The following is a 26061-nucleotide window of genomic DNA, read 5'->3' as shown; positions in this document are numbered from 1 at the left end:
ACCAAAGTTCTAAGCCCGAGTGACTTGGAGGATGGTGTACCCTCGACAATAACAGGAAAGTTGAGAAGATAAGTTCCGTTTTGGATCTGTTGAGTTTCAGATGCTTACCAGACATTCAATATGAGATGTCCAAGAGGCGGTTGATAATGTGGGACTGGAACTAAGGAGAGAAATTAGAGATGGATATATATATCGCTCTGAGAATAATATGCAAGGAAATGAAAACTGAACACCTGGCAGCTGATGAGATCACCAAGCAACATAGAATAGAGGGCCCAGGGCAAAAACCTCCCATTTTAGTACTAGCCCATGTGTGTCCTTGCCTCAGTATGACACAGAAGAAAGAGATAATAGGGGAGGTCCAGGAACACTCAAAAGGAGAAAGAAACAGATTTTACAACAGTTAAAACAGTGACATATTTTACCAAAATACTTCCTGCCTTGGGGGCTTGGAGCAAACAAAAGAAAATGATCAATTTTTATTTTTGTAACTTCTCAGGGTAAAGAGAGAAAATTGGATTTGGATATTTCTGGGCAAACAATTCAGCAGGCTTTGGATGGGGGAGACTGTGATAAATTGGCACTATAAGGAGAGGTGGGGCATTGGCCATTTATTCCCTCTTTCAATTGTTTTCATGGGATAGAACTCTGGATTTGACTATCATGCCCCAGGAACTTCATTATCCTTTAAGATTACTCCAACCTTCAAACTCACACCTCATCAGTACCCTCTGGCCCAGGAGCCCAGAGCTGCCATTTAAGAAGAAGGCCTAGGCTAGCTATCTTTTCATTTCCTACCACTTTTGCATCATGCCATTTCCCCCTGAGTACCTTTCCCCTTTTCAGCTTCCTGCAGTATGTTATCTTCCCCTATTAGATTGGAAGCACCTTGAGGGCAGGGACTATCTCTTTTTCTTTGGTGCCCCCAATGCTTAACACAATACCTGGCACATAGCGGGCACTTAGGTGTTTATTGATTGTCATCTGGTTTTGAAAGGAAAATCACTTTTCCAGGGGGATAGAGCAGAGGAAGAAGCTAGAAAAAATGTCACCCTCAAGGAGAGGAGCCAAGAGAGAGCCTGAAAAGGAAGGAGTAGCGCTGCCCCTACAGTGGTGAGGGCAATTAAGACAGAGTGATAACCTTGCTTATCCAGCACAACTCAGAGTCACACCACCAAACTCCCGCTAAATGTCAAATGCTGAAAATATATATTCTGCATAAGTCTCTTAAGAAGCAACTACAAACTCAACATGAGTATGGTCAAAAATGCAAAACTTCTTTATGCTTTTTGGCTAACAGGATACTGTCTGGGCTCTGTTGGTGTTACTTAAAAAATCACAAGGCTAGGCTAATTAGAAGAGTGACGCTCTCTAGTAATCCATTTGCTACCAGGGCAAACTGAGGGCAGATAAATGCCAAGTGAACTCCTCACCAATGCTCCCAGGGCTGCCCTACGCCTGAGAACATCTTCTCGAGGGGATAATTGATTCAGTCTCTGACATAACTCAAACCAGAGCATTTCAGCAGCTGAGGTTATGTTAGTCCTGCTGGGGAAATGCTTATATGTAAGCTAGATGATTAAGACAGTTAAAACCTTTATTATATAATCTTTTTATAATTATTAAAATGTTGCTATTCCTTATTTTTTGTATTAAATATTTTATGGAAAATAACACTGGGTATCAAATATCTGAGATTTTTCATCAGATACTGAATCGCAGCCAGTGACTTGTTTCTCATGCAGGTGCTTCAAGCTCAACTTGGACACACCATTCTATGGGGTTAAAAAGGTAAAATTTATTACATTCCAAAGACAAAAACATCACCAACAGATGTTCATCAACATGTTGGTCCCTTTCTCTTTCCTATGTTCTGCCCAGTGAAAGGCAGATAACAAGGCATAGAGAGGCCCAGACCTACATGAGTTACATGTATGGAAGCACATTAATCCTCCTCCACTTTAGAAATATTGAGAAATAATTACTGTCTCAGAGTTTTGGCCTAAAGTCCTTGGCCTCATCTATATAGAAAAGTTATCTGTACTTAATCAACGTGAGGAGACAGTGTCCTAGCTTAAAGTTCTCTAGCATCATTCTTGTGAAAGGCCTAACCACTTTCTAAAGGGAGAAGCCTCATCAGCCTCACCTGAAAACTGATTAATCAAAACTGAGAGCACTTTGATTAATTCAATTAAGAGAAGTAGCACTTGAGTTCACCTTCAACCAGGGAAAAAGGAAAATCCTTAGGGGGAGGGGTTAAAAAGGGATTGAATTATTTTAGGAAAAGATTCTCCAGAGTGTGGAAAGTTAAGTGGCTCTGTTTGATAAATCAAAACTGTTTTTCTGAACTTTGTATCTATGTTTTACCTTAATGTGGAATTTCCATTTTTCTTTTGATGTGGGTCAGAGAGATTTTCAAAGGTAGGATGAATATTTCTCTCTTTGGATTTTGTCTTTCCCTAAGAAAGGATGCTTAGAATAGTTTGATGAACACATTTGTTTCTGGCAAATCTGTGCCTAAAACAGAGACTACAGAGTTTTTCTGCAACAAATACAAAAATATTTCTTGTTCTTGCTCTTTTTTCTATCATTTAGAAAATGCTTTGCATGTGGGTTTCTATTAAAAACTTATTAAGACATTGGTACAAAGTTATCATTTGTATTTTACTAAACCTTGTAGATGGTAGTTCTTGGAGTTATGCAGGAGAAAAGCAAATCAGTGTTGTAACACCTGACAAGTTAACGGGCTGATGCCCCCCAAAATGACACGATTTAGACTTACCTAATTAGCCTAATGCTTATCCTAAGGATCAGGATAGAGGTTCCCCCCCCAAAAAAAAAAAACCTCCTTTCTGACTAATAGGGGATTTTAAGTGATGAGATGAATTATCGGTTTTATTTGCACCATGGGAAGTAAGGGAAGAAACCACCTGTATTCCCAGTCTTAACTAAAATGAGCTCTCCACATGTAGCATGCAGCAGATGGGGCTTCTTAAAAAAGGGTCTAAGGTTTCTAAAGTTGGTTAGCAAAAAAAAAAAAAAAATGTTAAAAAGCCCAGCATTCTGTAGTTCCTGCATGGATGTATTCATGTATAGATAGAAATCACAAATAAAGATGTTTTCAAACGCAAGTGTTAGCATCTGTTTTAGTTTCCCTTTGGAAAACAGACTCTTCCAGACTGCTTAAATCCAGTGTTCCAAAGGCAGTGTGAAGGCGGCAGGGGACAGTTTGGTTTCCTTAAATCGCTAAGGGGGATGGGACATGTAAATACAAATAAAAGGAACAGATTCCTCATTTTTGGCTTATGACAGGGGGAAAAAAGACAATGAACATATCAAAGAATTGCTGTGTAACGTTTTGTCAAGATGCTGTTAGTACTGGCTCTATCCTTTACTCGCTATTGCTCGAAGCAAGCCAGTTGGCTTCCTAGCGCCTCAGTTTTCACATCCAGTAAATGGGCAAAGTACTGATTGCTGACTTTGTAGGAAGGAAGTGTTACAACGAGCCATGGTGATTCTGATTAAGGATAACGGAGCTCTACCTGAAGCAAAGACTATAACTTCCTTCCCTGATAGTGTATCCGGTCTCTATGGAGCAACAGCCAGACTGGCCTCGTCCAGAGGAGGAAACAAGGGGACTCTACCTGACAGCCAGGGTCAGAGCCACTGCCTCAGAGGGCCAAAGGGCAGATCCACCAAATTCCTCATTCTGATTCTGTCAAATAGCACATTAATAAGCAAGAAAGTGATTCAGGGAAGAATTTCCAGAAGGACAAAAAACTCATCAGGTGTGTCAAATCTCTGACATTCAGAAACCATGTGGGGAAAGCAGCACACGCTGACTTAAGCACTAAAGTATGGATGCTTTAATTAATCCGGGGTGAATTTAATTGCTTTAGTTAAGTGGAAATCGGGTTAAAAATGATGCAGAGCATGCTGGGGTGTGTTAAAAACATGACATATGAGTTGGATGAATCGATAAATTAAAAGTGCACAGATGTTTTAATTAAACCCAGGGAAGTTAACGAAGATCGCTAGAGACTTTTAAGCCTATGATTAATTCAATTCATTTAAAATACCTGTAGAGATATGGGGATGCTTCCATTTTGAGAGTTATAAAAGTTCTCAATCGATAAGTACTTAAGCTGTTCTTCAAAAAAAAAAGTGTAAGTTGTGTTTTTTTAAATGACTGAGCAGCATTAATTACATAATGAATATTTAAATTCTTTCAAGTACTCAGCAAGCTTTTTCTTAGCTCAAGCCCAAACTGAGAAGGCTGTGGATTTTTCATTATTATTGGTTATGTGACCCAAAGTATCAGCATGGGCTTCTGTTCACCTTCCTGCTTGGAGCCATCTGTTGCCCCATTATCTTACAGCTCCTACCTCTGGTGACTTTGTTAAGAGAGCCTGCCCTGTAGAGCACCCCCTGCCCACTGCCCCTGACTTACCTGCTCTCAAAAGATTGGTTTATTTCCCAATAAAGAGAGGTTTTGCTAAGCACAGCACTTCACAAAAGCTGTACAGATCAAATTTATAACATATCAAGTTTCTCTAGGGTTGGGCAGTCTGCCTTCCAAGACTGCTGTGCAACTCCGCTGGTGGGTTTAAAACAAGGGTTTTAGCTTCAGTATCAATTTAATCTTGGGAGCTGGCTCCTTTAAGCCCTTAAAAAGTTATTTATATTTTGTAATACACCATAAAAGCATCTTTGGTTGCCAAGTTTTCAGGGCTCAGGGCATGGACTATCACTTCATCACCAAGCAATAAATTAAGTTAATATGTACTATGCCTCTGAAACCGGGGAGGCAGGGCTTTCTGCACCTCTGCAGGGGGATTCTAGGAGACAGAATGAATGGAGGTTGGAAGTGCTACCCTTGAGCTCTGCTTCCTTTTGTAATTCTCATCAGAGACGTGAGGGGCAGTACTACGTGCGCCTGCTGTGAATGTGCCATCCAAGCTCTTTATGTGAAGCAGAGGAGTCTCTCTGAGTTGTACCGAGGCCAGCAATGTGTGTGTTGAGGGGTGGGGGTGGGCTAAATTCAGATGTCAAGTTGAAATAGGGAGATGAAATGATGCTGTAGGCAGACGCCCAAGGTCTTTTGGTTGGTGACAACTTCATCTTAATTAGCAGGGAGTAGGGGGGTAGTTCCAAAAAAGAGGCAAGTGGGCTGGGAGAGGGATAGGACAGAAAGAGGGAAGGTTCAGAGAAAAAATGTGGCTGTTTCCATGAATGTTCCAGTCCACATGGTCACTGGGTGGGGGGAGGAAGGGGAGGGAGGAACAGATGGGATTTCAGCCTTTTCCTTTGGAGAGCAGAGAGGCCAGCTGTTAAACATAAAACCTGCTTCCCTGCCAAGTGAGCCTAGGATGCTTCAAACTTCCAGAAGGAGTCTGTCATCAAGAGGCATTCCTGGAGTGGTGAGGTAGGAGCCCACACCACACAAAACCCACCCCACTGTTAAGGAGGGAAGGATGTGACAGGCTCTTATCTAGATCAAATGGAAGGAAGTGCTATGCATGATCATCTGTCCCAAAGAGCAGAGCCGAGCAGAGAAGGCTCTGAAGGCATTTTGGCAGTGTGGAAACTCCAAATGATGAAGAGTAGATAAAATGACTGATCTTGTATTAGAGTGGCCAGGCAGCCTCAGTCGCAAATGCTTATGTTGCTACTGAAGTGTCTAGCTGCTCATCTGAGTGGTGTCCATCTTGCTAGTATTTCATATCAAAGAGGCAGTGGTAGCTCAGTGGGTAGAAGAGCTGGGCCTGGAATCAGGAAGATGTGAGTTCAAATCTAGGACAGACACTTATTAGCTATACGGCCTTGAGCAAGTCACTTAGCCTCTGTTTCCTCAACTGTAAAAATGAGGATATAAAAACACCTACCTCCCAGGGTTGTTGTGAGGATGACATGAGATAGAATTTATTTATTTATTTATTTTTTAAAAGCACCTAGCACAGTTCCTGGTACATAATCAGTACTATATAAATGCTTATTCCTTTCTTTCACCATCCCTTCAAAAAGCAGAGTCATGAGATCCTCCCAGCAAAGGCTTCTTCATATGGCTGGGAGTCAAGTAGCAAGTCCTTTCTTTTGGAAACCCTGCATTTTTTAATTCTCCAAATTAAATTAAATTTAACAGACAGTGATTAAGTTCCTATTATAGGTAGAACGCTGTGCCAGGTTTTGGGAGAGAGAGACAAAAATCTTAATTCAGACAGTTCTTGCCCCATATCACTTATTTTAACACCAAATCATGTGTGTGTGAATAGGTATATGCATACATATATACATATATGTGTACATATATGTGCATGTATATACGTGATTTGGTACTATATACAGTATTATTATATATGAATATATAAAACTGTTATTTTCTGTTTATTATTTATGTTTCATGTAGAGCAATTTTATCTTCCCAGCAGAACTATAAACTCCTTGAGGACTTGGGACCATATCTTTGCTTCTTTTATATTCCTTACAGAGTATATATACTACAGTGTAAGTTCATAACAGGTGCTGATAAAAAATACTTGTTGAATTCAATAGATTAGATTACAGCCTAGCATGTAATGTGGAAACATCAGGCATTAATTATCATATTTTATTTTTTCCAGGAATAAAGTTTGTCACCAAGAACAGGATGTAGAACTGCAAACAGTTACTTGCTCATGACTTCATCACATGAAACTATGAAAATGGATGGAAACCTTCATTTTAATGGTACAAGAAAAAGGGTGAAGCTGACTTGTGACCAAAAAATACAGGAACCTGCTTATTTAGAGCAATTTCAGCAGATGAACATCTTTATTATTCTGAGACCGTAACTAGAGAGTGAAGAAATTCTGAGTTCTTATGTTCCTTTTAGTAGCAAAAGATCTCAGAATGTTTCCCATGGAAGGATTAATTTGGGAGCCAAAATGAATGGAGGTTGGAAGTGCCACCCTTAAGCTCTGCTTCCTTTTGTAATTCTCATCAGGGACAAGCAGGGCAATAAGTGCTATGTGCACCTGCTGTGATTGTGCCATCCAAGACCTTCATGGCAAAGGAATCTCTCTGAATTGTACTCAGAGCAGCAATGTGTGTGTGTGTGGGGGGGGGGGGGGAGGCTAAATTCAGATGTCATGTTGAAATATGGAGTTATATACACATCACATTGTATATACACAAAAATTAAGGTAGGAGTTTCAGTGAGACAGAAATGGAGCTCAGATTTCTACTACAGGCCTTGGTTCCAGTGTTGTTGAAGGCTTAGCAGTGAAGGGCAAAGAGGTTGCCACAGTATAAGGAGATAGAGGGTACCATCTTTATTGCATTATTTAAAGCAGGGATTCTTGATCTTTTTTGCTATGTGTCATGGAGTCCTTTGGCAGTGTGGTAGAACCCTTCTCAGAAGAATGTTTTTCAAATGCATATAAGATGAGAATCATAACAGATGACAAAGGAAGCTGAAGGTTAGTGAAGATAATGCTGTAATTTTTTTTTTTTTTGGCCTATTCAAGTACACAGCCCCTCCCTTGAGATCCCTTCATGGAACTTTTGGCTAGGGACCCATGATTTAACCAGAGGAAAGACTTCAAAAGGCTGAGGACAGGAAGGAGGTTGCTCATTCAGAAGCCTGAAACTTCTCTTTGCTGTCTGTAATATGTGGGAGTCCCTCTCCCAACCGTCAGCTTTGATTTCAATGAAAGTATGCACCCCACTAGGGATGACGAATAATAAATGTGCCATGTAATGGTAGGACTTTGACGATGTGTAAAGAGGAAGATTCCTGCTGGTTTTCCCTGTTTTGAGACAAGCTTGCTTAAGAAGCTGAAACAAACTTCTCAAGACGTTGTTTTACCTTCTGTAGCAATGACACTTGTGGTTCTCCAGTGACAGCTGTAGAGCAGCAGGAGTTGTCATTTCCAATACTTACTAACTACTTATTACCCAACGATGTAGGATCGGGTTTGTTAAGTTTGTAGTGCAGGGTAGGGGCACAAACATGACAAAAAATAAGCAAGTAGAACAGCCAGTATTAAAACGGACAATCAGAAACCCCGGGAGGATGCAGCTCTTCCATTTTAAAATGCAAACGGGTGTGTATTTCAAATGTTTGAAGAAGTCTATTAAATAGACAAATGGATTTAAAATGAAAAAATAAAAAAGGATAAAGAAAAAATCTTGCCCCTTGTGCTTAGGCTTGTGAAAAGGGTGACATACTTTGTCAGGATGCCAAAAACAGAGAAGGAATGTAAAGTAATGAAAAAAGCTACACAAGAGCGACAGACAAACTTACAATAAACAGCAATTTGAATAATGAGTGCAATTATGGCTGGACAGGAGAAGCATCCGATAGAATATGATGCCAATCGTGGAAGAAAAAAAATACCATCTTTACTTGAGGTATGAATCTGAACAGATTGCAAATTGTACCAAATAGCCAATTCAACATTTCTACATAAAATGCATATACAACTGTCCTTAATTATTTGTGTATTTTCTTTTAGTTTTTGTTCTTTTTCTCATACCTGGTGTCCAGCTCTCTGCAGAAGATAGTCCATAGCTTTTCCCAAACATCTTTACCACCTTATTATCCTTCTTCTCTCTGAGTGACTACAACATTTGTAATTTCCTTTTCTGGGGGGAGGGGTGGGGAAGAGGGAAGGAAAGTCCTAACCTATGATTTTACTGGTGTAGGTTTTAAACTGTAGGTCTCGACCTCATATGGGGTCACATAACTGAATGTGGGGGGGGGTCTTGAAAAATTTGACAACAGTAAAAGGTTATATATACCTCTTTTATATACCTCTATACCTGGGGTAATGTAAAATTTCTTGGGTGAAAAAATTTAAGAAGTCCTGATGTAGGGAACTCCAGTTTGAAAATACTTCACACAAAAGCATATGGAAGAATATGGAGTGTCTGCTGGAGACCCCAATCTGTATGAGCATCCTTTTGAATGCCCCAGCTCTTTTTTTAAAAGATAGTGTCCAAAGGCAGTGAGCTCTCGAACTCATGACACAATCGCTCCAAGAAACCTCCAAATAATGACATAGGACAATTCCTGGAGCAGCAAATCCACAGAAGAATGTGTTGAGATCATTTTCCAACCAAGGATGGCTTGGAAGGTCTGAAGGAGGGAGCTGCTGTTCCAATAGAGGAGTGGAGCCCAACCCCCACAGTTGCATTGACACAGATCCAGTCCCAGGAAGGCATCGCCAGAGAAAGAGACCCCCAGAGCCTCTGAATCAGCTGCAGCGCCAGTGTCATTTGCAACTAAGCTCACAATCTGGTGAGAGGGCTGAGCCCTTGGCAGGGGGGAGATTACAAAGGTCTCTGCTGGTGCTGAGGCAGAACTTGTGTTTTTCAGTCCTGCTGGGAACCAGGAGGTAGGCTTGAGTAGCAGTGGCCCAGGTGGGGGAAGGGCACAGGCTCATCAGAGCTGACAACTACAGCACACAAAGCTGGTTGATTAGCAAGTTGATTTGGGGTCATCTATGGACCAGGGAACAGGCCAGGCAAGTGAAGAACCTGTCTTTCCTTAAATTATACCACCTGGGACCCCCTGAAGCTTGGGACAGTGCAGCATAGAAACAGTGCCCTACTTTAAGGAGCTGAAAGACAAGTAAAAGAAAGGCAAGATGAGCAGACAGAGAAAGGTGAGGACCATAGAAAGTTTCTTTAGTGACAAGGAAGATCAAGGTGTACCCTCAGAGGAGGATGGCAACATTAGGGCCCTTATATCTAAAGCTTCCAAGAAAAATAAGAATTGGTCTCATGTGATAGAGGTGCTCAAAAAGGACTTTGAAGATAAAGTTATAGAGGTAGAGGAAAAAAATGGAAAGATAAATGAGGATGATGCAGGAAAGACATGAGAAAAAAGTCAACAGCTTGAAAAGCCAATTGGAAAAGGAGATACAAAGGCTCTTTGATGAAAATAATTGCCTAAGAATTAGGACTGAACAAATGGAAGCTAGTGACTTTATGAGAAGCCAAGACACAATAAAGCAAATCCAAATGAATAAAAATATAGAGGGCAATGTGAAATATCTTCTTGGAAAAACTACTGACCTGGAAAATAGATCCAGGAGAGATAATTTGAAAATTATTGGTCTACCTGAAAACCATGATGAAGGAAAGAGCTTAGACATCATCTTCCAAGAAATTGTCAGGGAAAATTGCCCTGATATTCTAGAAGCAGAAGGTAAAATAGAAATTGAAAGAATCCACCAATCATCTCCTGAAAGAGATCCCAAAAGGAAAACTCCCAGGAATATTATAGCCAAATTCCAGAGCTCCCAGGTCAAGGAGAAAATATTGCAAGCTGCCAAAAAGAAAGAATTCAAGTACTGTGGAGCTCCAGTCAGGATAGCACAAGATCTAGCAGATTCTACATTAAAGGACCAGAGGGCATGGGATATGATATTCCAGAGGGCAAAGGAATTCAGATTACAACCAAGAATCACATATCCAGTAAAACTGAGTATAATCTTTTAGGGGAAAAAATGAAAATGAGGATTTCCAGGTATTCATGATGAAAAGCCCTGAAATAAATGGAAAATTTAACTTTCAAATACAAGGCCCTAGAGAACCATAAAAAGTTGGAGTTGGTGACATGCCTGGGGTTGTGAAGTGGGTGGGTGTCTTGTGTCTGAGGCTGGATTAGGGCTGGGGTCCTTCTGGGTCCAGGGTGGATGCTTTGTCCACTGTGTCACCTAGCTACCCCATTATGACATCTTTAGGGTAAAATTGAGGGGTGAGAGGAATGCACTGGGGGAGGGAAAAGGGGAGAGGTAGCATCGGGGTGAAATCCCACAGGAAAGAAACAGGAAAGGATTTATGGAGTAGGGGAAGAGATGGGGGAGGAGCAGGGCAGTAAATGAACTTTACACTCATCAGAATAGGCTAAAGACCTTAATCTCATCAGAGTTGTCCTAAGGAGGGATTAACACACAACCCCAGTTGGGTGGAGTAATCTATTTAAACTGGGTAGTAAATAAGCCTAACACTCATCAGAATTGGCTCAAGGAGCGAATAACATACACACTCAATTGGGTGGAGTAATATGTCTAACCCAGCAGGAAAATAGGAGGGGAAGGGGATAGAGAGAGGGGCAAAAGAAGGGAGGACAGATTGGAGGAGGGGACAGACAGAAGCACACCCCTTTTGAAGAGGAATAAGGTGAAAGAAGATAGATAATAGAACAAATAAATATCATGGGGAAGGGAATAGGATGGAAGGAAACAGTTAATAATAGTAATAGTGAAAAAGAGAAAAGGGGGAAAATTGTATGAAAAATATTTATAGCAACTCTTTGTGGTGACTAAGAATTGGAAATCAAAGGAATGTCCATCATTCCTTTGGGGAATGACTGAAGAAGCTGTAGTATATGATTGTAATACAGTGTTATTGTGCTGTGAGAAGTGACAGGGAGGATGATTTCAGAGAAACCTGGAGAGACTCATATGAACTGATGTATAGTGAAGTGAGCAGAACTGGGAGGACACTGTGCACAGTGACAGCATTATTGTTCTATGAGCAATTGTGAATGACTTGACTACTCTCAGCAATGCAATGATCCAAGATAATTCCAAGGGACTAATGATGAAGCATGCTATTTACTCCCAGAGAAAGAACTGATATTGATTGAAAACAGACTTAAAAAAAGAACACTTGTAGATTGAACATATATAACCTATGTCAGATTGGTTGCTGTCTTGTGGAGGAAGGAGGAAAGGGAAAAAAATTTGGAACTCTAAATCTTATGAAAATGAATGTTGAAAACTACCTTTACATAAAACTGGAAAAAATAAAATAAATGGAAAGAGGGAAAAAAAGCATATGGAGAACTAGACTGCAACTTATAGCCTTAGGGGATTGCCTTGAGTAACAAATGAAAAAGCATTTTTTTTTTTCCCTGAGAGGTCAAATGCATCAAAAAGGTATGAGAAGCCTAGGGTCAAATAGCTGTAATTTTCAGAGGCTGGATTTGAACCCTGATGCCAAGGTTGGCTCTGTCCACTATACCATGCTGCCTATTAACTCATAGAGTCTTAAGAAAGGTGGTATGGTATCATAGCCAAGAGACTCAGCCTGAGAGTCAGGAAAACCTTTAAGTTCCATTTCTGACACACTTTGGCAGTGTGACCCTGGATAAGTCACATACACATGTGTTTGTATTTGTATGTATATATTATCTTTCACTGTTTCCTATTGTTTCATGTGTTTCAGACCTGTACTAAGTTGATAAGCCTTTTTGAGTCAGGTGCTGTGATATCCCATGTAGCTCATCACACCTCTCTAATGGACTTGTATTGCTTTACTTGGTGTAGTACAGTTACCTGCATTTGTGTCATAGCTCACTATTTGACTGTAAGAGACATAGGAATAAGCACCACATCTTCTCTAAATATCATTTCTCCCAACCATTAGACTAGTGCTCTGCATACAGTAGGTGCTTAATGTTGATTTGTTTTCCTTACACTTTACTATCTCTGACACTGCTGAGAAGAGGCTCGAACATATAAAAGGATCATCAATGTAGAGTTGAAAGTAATGGACCCCAAAACTCATCTTGTCCAACTCCATCACCTTAAAGATGTGAAAACTAAGGCTCACTGAGTTTCCACCACTCACCCAGGGTCACAGAGGTAATTAGTAGTAGAGCTGGGACTTGAACCCAGGTCCTGTAACTCCAAATACAGTGCTCTTCTTATTGTACCACGTTGTCTCTCAATAAATTCTTAGGCACTCAACAGTTTTCAACATTCACTGCAAGTATGCCTTTGCAAGCTCCATCCAAGGCAGGCATTTTTATAACAGGAGAAGAGGCAGTGATGAAGCCTCAGATGTATCCGAGAAGATGGGAGTCTCAGCAAGGGGTCAAGAAAGTAAACATGTACTTCTGTCATTTGGACACACATTCAGTTGCTTTGCCAAAATGGGATCTCTATGGTAAACATGGCCAAGTCTCTACCTGGCAAGGGGAAGCAAAGCTGCCTGCTGCCTGCCATGCAAAAAGCTGGCAGATGCAGAAGCATCCTGAGTGTAGGCCTCAACAAAGGCATAAAGGTGAGTCTGAATCTGTCACTGGGGAGACCGGGAGGCTTGTGCCTCCTATGGGTTTTCATTGTCAAAAGAAGGCCAGTCAGAATGGAGGGCAGGGTAGAGATTGGATGTCTTGTAGGCTGCAGGAAATGTGGAACCAGCTGTCTCTTCCTTCCTTCTTGCTGACCCTATTACCTCATCCACTCATAGGTTACTTTCTGATAACACTTGAGGAGATGCTCGGGTGCATGTGCTGTTTCAACAGTGTGGTTTACTTTAATCCTACTGGCTGTCCTGGCAAAAGAATGTAAAACTGTAGTGATGCCCTCCCAGATCATTTGACTTATGCTCCCTCTGAATAAAAAGCTCTGTTCTTCCTGGCTGAAAATCTCAGGTAAGAGCATTACATATGACAAATGCAATCAGTAGTAGCCCATCTGATCCATATACTCCAGTCTAGAACACAGCCACATCAGCTTGCCAACTGCCACCTGACTCACCTCATCATTTAGTTCCCAAGTGTTGCTGGGGTTCAGGTATCTTCAGGACCAGACACACTTGAGATGTGGTTTTGAACCCTTGAGCCTTTTTCAGAACATGGGGCTCTTTGGGAAGGGGTCTTAGACTAGTATGAAGATTCTTAACTTACAACCACTAGGAGGACACTGCTTATCTAAAGTTCTTTGAACAGACGTCACCCAGATGGGGACATCCACATGGCTTCAGCAGCAGCATCCTTTGAAGTGCATAAGGACATTCTCATTGATATTACGGTGACTCGATGGATTCATCAACAAATATTTCTTATTAAGTGCTTATGAGCTCTACTGTGTACTAGGCACACAAGGACTAAGGTGAGACATTCTGTGCCCTGAGGGGTTTATGAATTATTTGGGGGAAACAATTAATAAATATAGAGGTAGCTACAAAAGGTATAGGAAATAAATACAAGGTATTTTGTGGGGGAAAGCACTAGCAGCTGCTGGGGTTGTGGGGAGGAGATCTGGGAAGCTCTCATGGAAAGGGTGGCACTGGATCTAGTCTTGGTCTTGAAGTAAATGAGGGATTTAAAAAGTACATCCACATGAAGAGGATGTGCATTCTGAGCACAGAGGACAGCCAATGAAAAGGCATAGAAATGGGAAATGGGATGTTGTGCTTGGAAAAGCAGTAGGAAGGACAGTTTGATTAGACTGTAGAGTGAGTGAAGGGGACTGATGCAGACTAAAGCTGTAAAGGGAGTCTAGGGACACATTGTGAAGTGCTTTAAATGCCAAACAGAGGAATTTATATTTGCTCCTAAAGGTAAGAGTGAACCACTATATTTTATTGAATAAGAGAGTAACATGGTCGGACCTTGCTTTCTTGTCCGACCTTAGGGCTTCTGAGGTTAACAAGACATAAGCACAGAGCTGATTTATTTATAGATCTGAAGAGATAGTTATTTGATTCTGAGGTACTTATTTAAATTTTACTTATAGTAGACTTAACATTGCATGCCGGAAGGAGGGTGGGATTTTTTTTTTCTTTTAAATATCCCCCAAAGGCTTGATTCACTGTAAGGATCAACAATTCAATAAAAATACACAAGGCCATTATTAGAGTTTAGTAATAGCTCTTAGGTATGTGGAGTAACTTCTTTAACAACTACTCAATCATTTGGGCCACAAGGATCAATTATATATCACTGCTAAAACACATTCATTTTATACCCATCCCACCACAGTGCATGCTAAGAATGCATAACACACACAAAAAAGATACTTTTAAATATCCCAGTGCACATCACATTACGGATCCATAACACAGAATGCATGCTAGTGCAAAAATCAATTTAAAATAAAATGTTATTTAAGTGGCCAGAGTACTTAGGTTTAAAAGACTAAGAGCTAGGCATGCAGTCATGAAAGATATGGTTTTAAAGATTAATAATATGTAGATGTTTGCCAGTGCTAAGATACATTTATAACTTACATGCTATTATTCAGTCAGTCATTCTTTCAACAAACATTTATTAAGCACCTACTGTGTGCAGAGCACCTACTGTGTGCAGTGCTAGGCGCTGGGAAAGATACAAAGTTTAGATAAGACATGGCCCCTGCCCTCATGGAACTTGATAACTTGGGGGGTGGGGTGGGGTAAAACACAAATAAATAACTAGAATACAAGTTAATACTTCATTAAATGCATTAGAGGGCTGAGTGTATTCAACATCTGAGAGGGAAGGGCTTCAAGGGATCAGGGAAGAAGCAGCATTTGCCTGGTCTTTGATACAAGCAAGAATTCGTCAGGTAAACTGGGGAGGGGGAAGGATATAACTGGCATAAGTGAACAGAATAAACAAAGGTGTAGTGGCTGGAGAGGCTAGTGATGGTTCATGTGGCCCAGGCTTAGTCTGACTGAATTGTAGAGTGCCCAGAGGGAAAAATATAAGATAAAAAATGGAAAAGAATGGTGGTTTCAGATTGCACTGGGCCTTGAATTCCAGGCAAAGGAGAGTAGTAGTAGTAGTAGTAGCAACAGCAGCAGCAGCAAGTTAACCTTACATAGTACTTTAAGATTGGCAAAGCACTTTACAAATATTACTTCACTTTATCCTCATGACACCTCTGGGTGGTAGAAGCTATTATTATCCCCATTTTACAGAAGAGGAAACGGAGGCAGACATGTTTGAAGTAATGTGCTCAGGGTTGCATGGCTAGGAAATGTCTGAGGCTGAATCTAAACTCGGGTCTTCCTGACTCTGGGCCCAGGGCTCGATTCATATCGATCATAAAAGCTACCTGATCAGCATTCCACTAGCATCATAATATAATGATAAAACCCATATGTAAGTAAGATTGTTCTGGTAGTGGAATGGACTAGATTTGGGGGTGAAAAGACAGTCCAAACCATTTTTGACATTGTAAAAGAGAGAAATTCTGTCCTTTTTTTTCCTCTTCTATTTTTCTTATCTCAGTAGAATTAGACAACAAAAAGGAATCCTCTCCATAATATTAAGAGCTCTGCTTTGAAGCCTCCAGTGCCCAGGGCCCTCAGAATGGACATACCATCTGACAACCACCATACTGATCAGGGAGATGTAGGGATCTCAGCCAAGTCATAGCTTTTGTAACATTTTGGCCTCCCTCTTTTCTCTGTATATATGCACCTCGTTTGGACAGGCTGTGGGTTCACTGGGGATGTACTACGTGAGGGAATGATGCCTTCTTTCCCTGTCTTTCAGTCTCTCTGAATTTTGTGAATTTCTTAAGCTCTTCCTAGATTGTTATCCTGTAGGAAGCATACTTAGGCCACATTATTTATGAATCAGTCATCTCTATCTGTATCAAATGTGGGCAGCAAAGTGCAAAGCACCCCAAGAAACATTAGCATTTGTAATTTGGTGATAATTTTCTCAGCTCTGTTGGTAATACTTAAAAAAAACACCCCACCTTGTCCTGTTACTATCTAGAGTATTCACAGAGTAGTTCCTGTTATTTAGTGACACTTTCTCACAACATCCAGGAGGGCATTCTGAATGAATGAAGAGTAGGACCATAGGAGTACACTCCTAGAGGAAGGAGCTGAGCTCAGGTCCTCTGGCATGGAGATGTTGGGTGATTTGCAAAAGTTCCACATAACAACTCAGCCAATGGTTCTTAAAAACCTTAATCCTATTCTTGTCACTTAACTACTGGCCTATGTTTCTTCCAAGAATTCAAGGGCCCTAGTTATTCTTGGGTAAAGGGGGGGATACTGGTGAATTAATAACACAATTGAGAAGTAATCCTACTAAGGCAAATCATGTTTCCTAGATTAAGAGCATGGACAGGTAGAATGAATGAAATTTACTAACACAGAGATGCTTAATCTTCCATTACATGGAAGTTAATGATTATTACAAGGGAGTGATGGTAATTCACTCCCTGCTTTTACAAGAAATCCACCCATCTTGGTTTTTTTTTTTAAGTAAACTCTTCTTTTCTATACACCTTGGCATCAAGGATAATGGTCCTGCTTCTAGGGGGTACACTGGCCAATTACAATATATCAAATGAGACTTTTAGTCAAAGGGAAAGATCCTGAAATTCACATAATAAATCAGGAGTCACAGAATTTCAGAGCAGGAGGTCATTTAGTCAAAGGATCCTTGATTAGAAATTTAGAGCTGGAAGGGACCTTAGAAGTAATTTTTTACAGAGGAAGAGTCTGAGACACAGAGAGGTTAAGTGATTTGTTCAGAATCACACAGCTAGTAAGCAGGATTTGAACCAAGGTCCTCTTGACTACAAGTATGGTCCTCTATCTGTTGCTCTGTGATGCCTCTCACTCTACATCTAGGCAGGGATACTATATCTACAACATCTCGGACACGTGGTCATCTTGTTATTTGCTGAAAGACCTTCAGCAATAGGAACTAATTTCCTAAACCAGCCCATAACAATTTTGGATAATTTTTTTTTGTTTTCTAGGAAGTTTTATCTTTTAAAAGGCATTCATCTGGGGCAGCTAGGTGGTGCAGTGGATAGAGCAATGGCCCTGGAGTCAGGAGGATCTGAGTTCAAATCCGGCCTCAGACACTTAACACATAACTAGCTGTGTGACCCTGGGCAAGTCACTTAACCCCAATTGCCTCACTTAAAAAAAAAAAGGCATTCATCTGACTCTCTACACCCTCTATCTCCTACTTCTTTTTGACTGCAGGAAGGCTGGTTCTATAGATGCCACCTTCTATCCTCTCAGACCTCCCCTCTAGCATGTAAAGAGCCCACTAGAAAGCTTGAAATCCTGTTTTTAAGCCTCATGACAAATACCTTTAGCACAGTCTGCTCCATGGAATCCAGGGAAGCAATGGCACACTCCAGACACACACTCGCCATTCCCATGACAATTACGTGGACAATCCTGCACTGAATCTGAAAGAAAGAAAAACTCAATGATTTCCTTCTCCTCTTGGACTTTGATGAAATCTGAGTCATCAGTGTGATCTCAGTGGAATCACACACTGTTTAAAAAAAACGATATGTTGGAGATATCAATATCAAATCCCAAATGTAGTGAGTTCTTAGCCTTTGGTTTGCTGTCAGGAAAGGCTTTAAGAAATACCAGTGTTTGAAATGCCAGACTTATAAAAGAGCTAAATTAGGGAGCACTTGCCTATACTATCCCAGGACCTAGTCCAGTTCCTGGTATAGATTTAGAACTTAATAAGGTACTTTTTGTTTGACTACACAGTTCAACTAAACAAACATTTTTTAAGTGCTTTATATGTACAAGGTACCATTAAGAGAATGGCAATACAAAGATAATAGCTAACATTTAAATAGCATTTAATTTGCAATTAATTTATTTTGTCCTATTTTATCCTCACAGCAATCTGGGAAAGTAGGTACTAATATTATCCCTATTTTATAGACAAAGACACTGAGGCAGGCAGAGGCTAAATGACTTGCCCAGGGTCACACAACTAATAAATGTCTAAGTTCAGATTAGAATTCAGGTTTTCCTGAATCCAGGCCCAGAGTTCTAAACACAGCCCTTATTTCACAAGAGAATAAGAGACCACTCTCTAACAGGGGAAGTTAATTATCTACATAAATACATATGGGCATCTAAGTGGCACAGTGAATACACATAGTCCCTGGAGTCAAGAGAACTTGAATTCAAATCTGGCCTCTGACACTTACTAACTGTGTGACCCTAGGCAAGTCACTTAACACTGTTTGCCTCAGTTTTCTCATCTATAAAATGAGCTGGAGAAGGGAATAGCAAACCATTCCAGTATCTCTGCCAAGAAAACCCAAATGGGTTCACAGAGAGTTGAACATGATTGAAACTACTCAGTAACAACAACAAATACATATTATTCAGGGCATAATGGTAGAACAAAAGAATAATCCAAAGTTCTATGAGAAATATGAAAAAGCAAAGATCTCTTCCAACTGTGGGGATTGGGAATTACTTCCTAGAGAAGGTAATGTCTGAGTTAGATGGAAATACCAGTGGGAGGGGATTTCATGGTTTCACTTCATTTATACAGGATGGTGGGGACAAAGGCATAGAGATGGGAAAAAAGAGGACATGAAAAAGAAGAGATAAGTAAGTACAGTCTGACTGGAACCCAGGCTAGAAACTTAAAACATTTTTGGTAGGCAATGGTGAGCCACTGTGGCTATCCAAGTAGAAAAATAGTTTATTTTGGCACTGTCTGAGGTAGATTACCTAGGTAGTTATATAAAGGACTGGGGAAGGGAAAGGTTAGATTCTGAAACACCAGTTAGGAAGCTGCCAAATTAGTTTGGAAGAAGGGGGCAAGAGTGTAGAGCCTGAACCAAAATTATTAAAGTCAGCATAGAAAAGAAAGGACAGGCTAGACTTGAGACATATTGCAGGAGTATTATTGACAGAACATTGAATATGGAAATGGGGGTGGTGACATATGGGGAAGAGTCAGTGATGACACCAAGGTTTCAAGTTGGGGTAACTAGGAGGTTGGTGGTGATGCCAAGAAAGATAGAGAAGTTAGAAAAAGGGAAAAATGGGAGTGAAGATAGTGAGTTTGGTTTTTGATATGTTGAGTTTGAGGTGCTGGTGGAATATCCAAAAGAATGTATGATGTCCAGCAGGCAGTTGGAAATATAGGACTGAATCTTGGGAAAGGCAGGGTCTAGAGTTAGACATTTGGGGATCACTTGTGGAGAGGAGAAAATTGAAGCCATGGTAGTAGGTGAAGTCACCAACAAAAATAACTCATACTTGAAGGACAACAAAGCGTTTTCTTCACCATAGTCTTCTAAGGCATTGCAAACAACATTTACAGATGAGGAAATGAAGGCTCAGAGGGGTAAGTGACTTGCCCAGGGTCATATGGCTACTATATATTGAAATCAAAATTTAAACACAGGTCTTCAAGTTCAGCACCCTTCCTATCAAAACACTACTTCTCAAAGAAGGATGTGCAGAAAAAGAATAAAATCAGAAGACAAGGATTTTTTACCTACTATGTACTAGATGGGGAAGCGAGGTGGCACAGTGGGTAGAGCACTGGGCCTGGAGTCAGCAAGACTTATCTTTCTTTCTTTCTTTCTTTTTTTTTTTTTTTGGTGAGGCAGTTGGGGTTAAGTGACTTGCCCAGGGTCACACAGCTAGTAAGTGTTAAGTGTCCGAAGCCGAATTTGAACTCAGGTCCTCCTGACTCCAGGACCGATGCTCTATCCACTGAGCCACCTAGCTGCCCCAAGACTTATCTTTCTTAACTCAAAACTGGTCTCCGACATTTACTAGCCTAATGATCCTGGGCAAGTCACTTAACCCTGTTTGCCTCAGTTTTCTCATATGTAAAATGAACTGGAGAAGGAAATGACAAACCACTCCAGTAACTTTGCCAAGAAAATCCCAAAACAGGGTCACAGAGAGTTAGACACGACTGAAATGATTGAACAACAACAAAACCCCTCAAGGAATCTGTATTCAATTGGGGGAAAGATGAGAAGTACACATATAAAGTATGCATAATATATGCAAAATAATGCAATGTAATTTCAGAGAGGCAGCATGGTGAAATGGATAAAAAAATCTGATTTTTTTTTGTTTAGGAAATTCTTGGTTCAATTTCTATCTCAAATGCATATTGTACTGACTATGTGATCGTGGGCAACTCACTTAACTTTTCCCTGTCCCATGCAACACTCTAAGATCTGTAATGATTGGAATGATGCCACCTACTGGAGACTTGCTGTGGGAAAGCTCCACCATGAGGAAATGCCTCAGAGGCATTGTGGCTTTTCCTTGGCATCAGGAAATGACGTTTGCTCATAGGTGCTGTCTATCAAGGCTACCAGCCAATCAACTTGAGGAGCCTCCTATTTTCTGGGAGGAGACAGGAAGGAGGATAGGGAGCCTGCACGGAGAGCTCTTGGGCTTTTGGGTTCCTGATTTGGTGGTGGTGGCGGCAGAGGACTTCACAGGAAATTTGAGGAAAGATAGGAATGCCAGGCTGTTGGAATTCTGTTCTCAATCTTTTTCTTTCTATTTTCCAATAAACCCTTAAAAACCTAAACTCGTTTTATCAGTGATTTTAGTCAGTTTCCCCCCAAAACTGGGGGAACAGATTAGAATCCACATTTAGAATCTTAAATTACACAGATCATTAAGTTGCAAAGAAGGTACCAATCTTCACTGATTCAGGGAGTTATTTCCTGGTTGGGAGCTTCCCAGGAAAATCATAGGTCTGGTACTTAAAACAACAACTGGGGGCACTAACATCTTAGTGGGCGGGGGAAAAGGAAGAGGGCCAAGATTGGAAGTTCTCAGGGAATACTTCCATGTAGGGTGCTCAAGAAGCATGAAAACCCAGCAAAGCAGGCACAGAAGGAGGAGTGAGAAAGGCAGCAGCAGAACCATGAGATATGGTGTCACTGAAGCCCAGGGAGAAGAGCACATCGATGAGGAAGGGGCTAGTCATTTGTCAAATGCTACAAAGAGGTAAAAAAGGATGATTAATTGCTTAAAAATAAAAGATTCGCTGACACCTTTTTTTGTTGTTTTGTTTTTGTTTTTGTTTTTTTTTGCAGGGCAATGAGGGTTAAGTGACTTGCCCAGGGTCACACAGCTAGTTAAGTGTCAAGTGTCTGAGGCTGGATTTGAACTCAGATCCTCCCGAATCCAAGGCTAGTGCTCTATCCACTGCGCCACCTAGCTGCCCTGACACCTTTTTTTTTTTTAAATAATAAGTGGTATATATTCATCTTTCATCTCTGGAATCTCTGATTTCATTCACATAATGGAAGTTCCTTGAGAGCTGAGATTGTTTTTGCTTTTTCTGCGTATCCTCAGGTGTTTAAACACAGTGCCTGGCACATAATAAATGTTTAATAAATGTTTGGTGTTTGACTGGTTGATTTGGAGACTCCACCCCACCCCCAGCAGAAGAGATTGCAAGAACTCATGCTTTTTCATCCTGATGATTCATGCCCACATTCTCCCAGAAATCCTCTCTAAGGGATCTATCCAATTCATTGGCTGGGCGGTACAGTAGATAGAAAGATGGCACTGGAGTCAGGAAAACATGAGTAAGAATCCAATCTCAGACATTTACTAGCTGTGTAACCTTGGGCAAATCACTTAACTTTTGATTGCTTCAGTTTCCTCATAAGTAAAACGAGGATAATCATAAATACCTGTCTCGTAGGGTTGTAAAGATCAAAGAAGATAATATTTGGGGCAGCTGGGGGGAGGGGCACAGTAGATAGAGCACCAGCCCTGGAGTCAGGAGGACCTGAGTTCAAATCTGGCCTCAGACACTTGACACTTAATAGCTGTGTGACCCTGGGCAAGTCACTAAACCCCCATTGCCCCACCCCCTCTCAAAAAGATAATATTTGAAAGCATTTGGCAGAGTTCCTAACACATAGTAGGCACCATATAAACATTAGTTATGACTATTACTATTTTATCATTCCATGGCTATCCGTGTGGTCCTCAGGCTGTTCATCTGCTATCCCTTACTGAGCATCCTCTTTTCTGGATGATGTATTTTATACCATTTGTTCCATCCAAGTTATCATTCTTAAAATAACTACAAACTACTCAGGCCCATCACACATCTCTCCATTGAAATTTTGGACACAAATAAAGAAATGGGAATCACCTACAGAGAGATAGCTGATTCTCTGAAGAGTGTGACACTCTAAGACCTGTAGCCAAATAGCCCTATAGGAAAATTACTGGTGTTAAAATGATTTCGTGTGCGTGCGTGCGTGTGTGTGTGTGTGTGTGCGCGCGCGTGCGCATGCGTATGTGTTTCTATCTGTCCGTCTGTCTGTCTTAGGGAATAGCTTAGGATCAAAGAAAGCACATAATTTCCTAAATGTCACCCAGTTTACTCTTTTCCCCCATATTCAAGCATGGGACCAAGTACATTGTTTATATGCAGGTTCCATCCAAATCTTGCATTGATGAGCTTATTCAACAGGCTGCTTAGCCAACTGAAGGCTATGGTCTGAACAGTAGGTATTCTTCATCCATTTTGTTTTTACTATGTGGATTGTTGGGTCTACTACTTTTGAAGTGATGATGGATTTCCTTCAGAGACCTCACGATCACCAAAGGTGTTTTTCACTATCTTGGAGGAATTCAGATGGAAGAGAGGATCCCTGGTTATATGTCCTTCTGAAGTTCCTGTTTGTAGGTAACAAGGTGCTGGGACTGCATCAAACCCTAGAAATTACAGGGCTTCTTCAAGAAGCTCCACAGTGCCTTTAAACTGTTATTCAATTTACACACAATTTCTTAGGAATATGTCAGTTTGGGGGAGTGAAGTTACCTAACTTAGACTATAATTGAACTATCTTAGACTATAATTTAGAGACAGCTGGTAGTGCGGTAGATAGAGCACCAAGGCCAAAGTCAGAAAGACTGGAATTCAATCCCTTCCTCAAACAATGACTAGCTGTGTGTACCTGTGCACATCACATAACCTGTGCCTCAGTTTCTTCAACTATAAACTGGGGATAGTAAGAGCACCTACATCTCAACGTTGTTGTGAGGATCAAACATAATGATAATATTAGTAAAATGCACTTAGCAAAGTGCCTGGAACATAGTAGGTGCTATTTAAATACTTATTCCCTTCCTTATAAAAAGTTCACCTCTCAAGTAGCCTATGTGGCTATATCATTTCAACATACACTTTCCAACTCTTGACAAAAACTCAAAAATCAACAATCTTGGCATTTTCTCATGTCAGTTCAAATCTGTAGAAGACTAGAAATTTTACTCTAAAAGCCTCTTTTTTGCCTGGCATCTGGATATATATAGGCTACCAGCTTTCAATTCTTTTTTTTTTTTTTTTGGGTGAGGCAATTGGGGTCAAGTGACTTGCCCAGGGTCACATAGCTAGTAAGTGTCAAATGTCTGAGGCCAGATTTGAACTCAGGTCCTCCTGACTCCAGGGCCAGTGCTCTATCCACTGCGCCACCTAGCTGCTCCCAGCTTTCAATTCTTAAGTTAAAAAAGGTGTGGATTTTTAGGTTTCACATTACAAAGAAGATGAAAAGAAACTACTTGCTGCCATGTCTTCGATGTGACATTAGCTGCCTCCTAGGGAGTCAGGTACATTGGCTTTGCTATATTGTATGAAAAACTATAAAGTCTAATCTATCCTAATGGAGTCACCTGAGAGTATTAAAAGAGATTTTTCTTTTAAACCTAATTTCCCATTTAGTCCCACCTTGGACTGTAAAACCAAAGCAAGCAATATTGCTCTCTTTTCATAGTGCATCTCACTGGTGACGTCTCCAACCTCACAGGATTACAGTTTGTTGCTGGCACCTCAATGATCACCTGATGAATAGATTTATTGTATCAAAAATTAGGCATACAATTCAAGGATCTGCCAAATCAATCTTTCCCCAGGTAAATTTCGCACAGAAATGCTTTGGTAGTATCTTGTGGTGACGGGCAGCTTACCGGTGACATGTTTCCTGTTTCCCTCCCAGAGTTAAGCACCATTCCTGGTTTGTAGTAGGTGCTTAATAAATGCATTCTCACTTTTGACTTTCCTGACACCATATGAGAATTCAGAGAGGGTGATAGGGGACCTATATTCTTGAAGCCAAAGTCTAGAGGGACAGCTCTGTCACCTATCTCTCTGGGGTCAGTGACAAAGCCCAAAGGACCCTGTGCTTTATGTTGCCCTAGTTGTGCCTAAAGAAGCTGGTAGTAGGGAGCAGCTAGGTGGTACAGTGGATAGAGCACTGGAACTGGAGTCAGGAGGACCTGAGTTCCAATCCAGCTTCAGACACTTGACACTTACTAGCTGTGTGACCCTGGGGAAGTCACTTAACCCCAATTGCCTCAAACACAAACACAAACACATACACACACATACACACACACACACACATACACACAAAGAAACTGGTAGCAGAAGCATGACTTACACAGAAATGTGTTTTGCCTGTCTATACATGTATAATCTATATCAAATTTCTTGCCTTCTCAATCGGGGGGTGGTAGAGAGAATTTGTAATTCAAAATTTGAAAAAGGAGTGTTAAATTGTTTTTATATATAATTGGGAAAAATATAATGTTAAAAAATTTAAAAAGAAACTGGTATCAGAGAGGCAGGGTACAGCCCTCCCCCCCCAAACCAAAATAATTTAACTTGTTTGGAATGCAATTCCCTTTAATTTTTTGAAGAGGGATTTAAAAAAATTTTATTTTTGCAGGGCAATGAGGGTTAAATGACTTGCCCAGGGTCACACAGCTAGTAAGTGTCAAGTGTCTGAGGCCGGATTTGAACTCAGGTCCTCTTGAATCCAGAGCCGGTGCTTTATCCACTGTGCCACCTAGTTGCCCCCTGATTCTTTATTTTTAAAAGACATTTTTGATGTCATTGCAGTTCATGAATGAAAGGCCAATCCTAGTGAATCCTTATTAACTTGGTGAGATTGAACAGAACTTTCTCCACTCTGCTCTCATATCTTGCTTCTAATCCTCCTTTCCCCACTTACATAGGACAATTATGTCTGGGAAGGTCTGCCATATTTTACATTTAGCCCTTGCCACTGCTCCTTCTGTAACCTTTTCTTCCCTTGTCATTCCCACTCTGAAGGGTGTGCTATCCTGATGATGGGTGTGTATCATCACATGGCCCATAATATCTAGCAAGAAGGAACTATGCTCTGTGTTCTACCCAGGTCATCTTCTTGCCATCTACCCCGATGCCATGCATGTACAAACCCCACATCCTCTCATTTCTTCTTTAGTTTTGTAATGGCAATCAAACCAATATTCCCACCACTACTTGACAAAACATGTCAATTTACTTACTCGTGGCTCCCACTGTTGTTGTGACTTTTCAACTCAAAATACCTCTCCTTGGCTGTGATTCTCCATTATGGGCTATCTCTATACACTGAATGGAACCTCCTTGAAGGCAGATACTTTTTAATTTTTAAAATTCTAGCTCTTGGGCTTAGTCCTGTGCTTGGTACATAATAAGAGTTTAATAAGTGCTTTTTTTTTGTGGGGCAATGAGGG

The 26061-nt window shown here is 40.7% G+C and overlaps 1 protein-coding gene across 1 annotated transcript in view; it reads right to left on the bottom strand.

The window, feature by feature from the left end:
• TENM2 (teneurin transmembrane protein 2) overlaps positions 1-26061 on the bottom strand; it is a 1399253-nt gene that overhangs the window by 130423 nt on the left and 1242769 nt on the right. Inside the window, 1 exon segment of the mRNA XM_043982744.1 lies at positions 17832-17933. Coding sequence (XP_043838679.1) covers positions 17832-17933 — 102 coding nt within the window.

Source organism: Dromiciops gliroides, chromosome 2, assembly GCF_019393635.1.
Source record: "Dromiciops gliroides isolate mDroGli1 chromosome 2, mDroGli1.pri, whole genome shotgun sequence".
Taxonomy (NCBI): domain Eukaryota; kingdom Metazoa; phylum Chordata; class Mammalia; order Microbiotheria; family Microbiotheriidae; genus Dromiciops; species Dromiciops gliroides.
The sequence above is the reverse complement of the archived record's forward strand: the minus strand, read 5'-3'. Positions and strand labels throughout refer to the sequence as shown.